General features: G+C 40.3%; 1 protein-coding gene across 1 annotated transcript; it reads left to right on the forward strand. All coding sequences in view use genetic code 11, as the record gives it.

The window, feature by feature from the left end:
- Window positions 1-1,696: 1,696 nt before the first annotated feature.
- On the forward strand, window positions 1,697-2,888 carry EGR_10955 (Putative aminopeptidase; the record flags this gene model as incomplete). Its single annotated transcript, XM_024500204.1, has 2 exons — window positions 1,697-2,062; window positions 2,793-2,888. 2 exons carry the CDS (start codon window positions 1,697-1,699, stop codon window positions 2,886-2,888), a joined length of 462 nt encoding a protein of 153 aa, XP_024345379.1.
- Window positions 2,889-4,232: the final 1,344 nt, after the last annotated feature.

Consider the following 4,232-nt stretch of genomic DNA (forward strand, 5'->3'; position numbering starts at 1 on the left):
CAAGTTCAAGCTCGTAAATGAATGCACGGTAAACAAACAAATAAGTGGAGGGAAGCCCGTGTTATTGCGACACATAATCAGCCAAGTAGAGATAGTTTTTAATCACGGGTCACTGACTACAACCACACTTATTACCGAAGGTGCTAGCTAGCGCAGGCCCTGCGTAATGCAAATAGGTAAAAGTGACAAGGGCAGCAGTAGTTATCAGCAACCTAGAGGAATATATCAAAGTCCAACTTGCCTAAAACGTTAACATTTGGCTCTTTTATCGACAAAGTTGACGCGTTTGCGTTGGAATGCTCAATTATGCATGCATGCCAAAAATATTTGTTCGGCGGCACTGCTTTCGAAGCGACGAATCACAATCTAAATGCGTCTACCAATCATCTTGCAATAACTTAACATAGCTCTAAAAAACAACCGAATCGGAGTGTATTCCCTAACCATCTCTGCATTCTGCCCGAAGTCCGGCTGTTCATGTTCTGCTATCATTGATTAAAATTTACTTCCCAAGGAAGCAATTCAACGAATCTGTTGCCTTGCAATTTGGCAAATCGGCTATGAAAGTCGGCATAGTTTATTTTTGAGGTCAAAAACAAGTTTATAAACAGGTAGCCTCTCCAAATATATGCCCGACAATCGACTTATGTAAAAAGCTTAAAAGAATGTCCGAGAAAATCAAGCTGTGCAATGTTGAGCGTAAACATATCACCCTGCCAAGTTGAAAAACTGCATCTTCGTACGGAGACTTCGGGAACGTGACTGTTAAAACACGACAGTAAAGTAATAAAAGCAATCCACTTCGTTCACTTGCGACTGTTGATGCACAAATTGCATTTCCTATCTTATTCAAGCCCCCTAACGTTACACTTATTGGTTAGCTATTAGCAGGTACTTTGGGCACATCCATGCGCATGTTATGGGATAATCTAGTATATTTGCTTACATTTCATGCACTTTCGCATATGAACAGTTGTAACTGCCTTTTATACCGAACTTCGGTTACAAATGTCAAATAAACGAAAATCGCTGGCTTGTACATTATGCACGTTATGAAAAAATTGGTATGGTATTGTTTGCGACAAACCTTATCAATTCCAAAGGTGAATAGAAAAGTTGGTTGAGAGTTAAGGTGCTCACATAAAATAGTCAGTACAGTTTATGCATCAACAACGTCAAGTGAACAGAGTGGACTGCTTTTATTTTTTCAATGTCAAATTTTGACAGTTACATTCCAAAATTCTCTGTGTGGGGATTAGAAATTCTATTTAAACTTGTCAGACCCAAATTCTAAAACCGCGGAAAATTAAAAATCAAAGCGTAATCAGGTAACATCCTCGGTACTATATTAAAGTAATATTCAGTGCGATATCACCAATAATGCCGATGTGCTTCCACTTAATTGTATCACTCATGTTGATAATGTGTCTTGCATATATATGCGACTTCATTTTTAATGTTATTTTTAATTACACAAATCCATGTAAACCGAAATTGTAGGCTGATAGGCGGTGAGGTTCGTAAGCTTAGTAAAAGAATAGTTTAAAAGTCTGTATGCTTTTAGGTAGTAACGTACGTGATTAGTTAGAAATATCCTCGTGTCGCAGCTTGGTAGGAAAGGGATAATAAAGGAAAGTGCGTTGCCAAATGTATTGACACATTCCTAATGACTTAAAGAGTCGAGCTGCACAACAAGATGTTGGTGTACTTGACTCACAAGGGTGCTTCACCGATGGACACAACACTCTTTCTGATCAACAAGGGTATCACCTGCGGCACTGGTAAAATGGATTTGAATGCGGGCGGCGCGATGGCGGGTATGCACCTGGACAAGAGCGGGGCCGCAGCAGTGGCAGGTTTTTTCAGGATCTTCAGTCTACTCAAACCGCAGGGTCTATCGGTACATGGTGCAATGGCCCTTGTGAGCAATAGCATCGGCTCCGATAGTCACGTAACTGACGAGATCGTCAATTCTCGTGCCGGTCTGCACGTCCGTGTGGGCAACACCGACACTGAAGAGTGTATGGTTATGATCGACCTGCTCTGTGAGGCAAAAGAACAGGTTATTCAAATGTTTACACCCATTATCCATTAGCAAATTATCATCTGTTTTCATTTTACCATTAGTTCTCTTGAGTTGCCTAATACGCATAAAAACATCGATTCTAAGTTTTTAATCTTTCCTTCATTATGTGCTACGCTGACTAGCTAAATAGTTCGCGCATATAGTTGCTGCACCGTAAAATGCGCAATTCATTACATTCTGGTTTATTGTAAACATAAGCAGTAGAAATTGTATTTCTTTCTTAGGCCATCATGGACAACGGTCCCGCACGCATGCAGTGTCGCAAGCGACCTAGAGAGACCAAGTGATCAAGCATCTAACATGGCATAATATCCTAGTTTTATTAACGGCTTAAAGAACTCTGAAAGGACTACGTCTGGATATTTTATAAATGAAGATGTCAACGATTCTTAAAGATGACTATGAAGCAGTTAAGGGTTATAGTGAGTATGAGGATCTTCTTCAATGCAGCAATCGCCCGAGTAGTGCAACCCCTTGTGGGCATCAGTTTCCCGCCACCTTCAAGATTGCTGCAAGCGATTTGGATGAGGTCAATTCCTCTTCTGCTTTTACAGGCAAGGATAAGTCCTACTAAATTGTATTCAAGCAGGCAGGTGTCTTTCCTATAAACGAGCACTAGTGTGGGGAAATCGTTGTTCACTATATACACTGACTTTGATGCCTAGTTATTTTCTTGTGTTTCCTAATTAATTAAACTGTCTTTCAGTTGTGTAGCACGGTCTGGGTTTTAAGAAGAAACATCTGCCCTATTCACATTTCAACATCGCCGGCATCGCTAGTGACATTGACGTTCTTCAGATAGGAGCCCCACCACAAATGTTTACCAGTACGTATGTCCTCCACTGCCTCAGAGGTCGACGACCTCTTTACCCAGTGCATTATTCGGCAGCTCTCAAGTCTCAGATGTTTTTTAGGCGATGGTTAAATAAATTTGCTGTTTATAGGCTAACGGAAATAAATCTCATCTTTTATTAATACTGCAGTCGAAGCGCTTGCTGTAGACTGCATTAAACGGCGGTTAAAGCGTGAATTTTGACATCAATTACGGTGACTAGAGCACACGTGGTCCAACAGTTCCACTTACGCAAGTCTATTTTATTCCATTTGACCTGAATTTGCTATCGTTAAGAGATGAAGGTGGCTACCGCATCGATTCGAGAAAAAAGAGTCTTTATGTGAAGCAGTGCATGGCGGCGAATCATTAATCAAAAAATCTCGCACAGTTTGGGTACAGTCGGTTCGTAGGGTGTGGCAAGTATCACCTAAAGAGTGTGTTAAATCAAAGTAATAGCATTGTCAAGCCGGTGGTTCCAAAATCACCTTATCTTTAACGCGATTTGTCACCAGCCAAATGCAACATTGCAGCAGCTGACCTCCAGGGGTACAGAGCAATGGGATCTGGGAGCTCTCAGAGTATTCTGCGTTCAAATCGGTGAATAAATCAGCCAAAGGCGTAACATAAACCAATTTGCATAATTTTTTAAAAAATTTCTGCCTCATGGCTGCTAAATATCGCGGAGATAGGAGGGCTTATGGTGAAGCAATTGCTCCACCAAATTTTAAGAAGGAAAAGCAAGAACGGATTCCCAGCCGGTGATAAGGGCAACTTTGAGCTAATAAATGGGATGATTTTAATGCAAAATTAAAAGAAACGCCAACATGCGACGCTGCATTAAAAGTTACAAACCTCGAAAAATATTCGTTTTATAGATTTTGCACTGACTGGTCTGCCCTGAGAATGTAATACAGCTAAATGTAGGGTGAACTTGTCTACTCTTGGGTGTGTAGTTGGTTGTCTGATTGCGTGCATTTACCTATGCTTTTAAGTGCTTTTTTTGACAGCAAATGTAATAACATTTCAAAAATGGCCACCGCTAATTTTGTTGACACATAAAGCTAAAATTCTCCTAATGTTATAGTTACCCCACATCATTTGTAGTTTGGTAGATTCCCGAGCCACCCTTTAAATGAATAGGTAACGGGTGAAAAACAACACTAATTAAATCTACCTCTTGGTTTATGCTATTGCCACAGATACAGCACTTTTCTTATCTTAAATAAAAGTAAATTGGAAGTTTTATTAATCGATATAACTTATTATACTGATCCTGACCCTAGGGGTGAATGTCTAATCCGAGGATCAGGA

The sequence above is a fragment of the Echinococcus granulosus genome (assembly GCF_000524195.1).
Source record: "Echinococcus granulosus chromosome Unknown EG_S00311, whole genome shotgun sequence".
NCBI lineage: Eukaryota > Metazoa > Platyhelminthes > Cestoda > Cyclophyllidea > Taeniidae > Echinococcus > Echinococcus granulosus.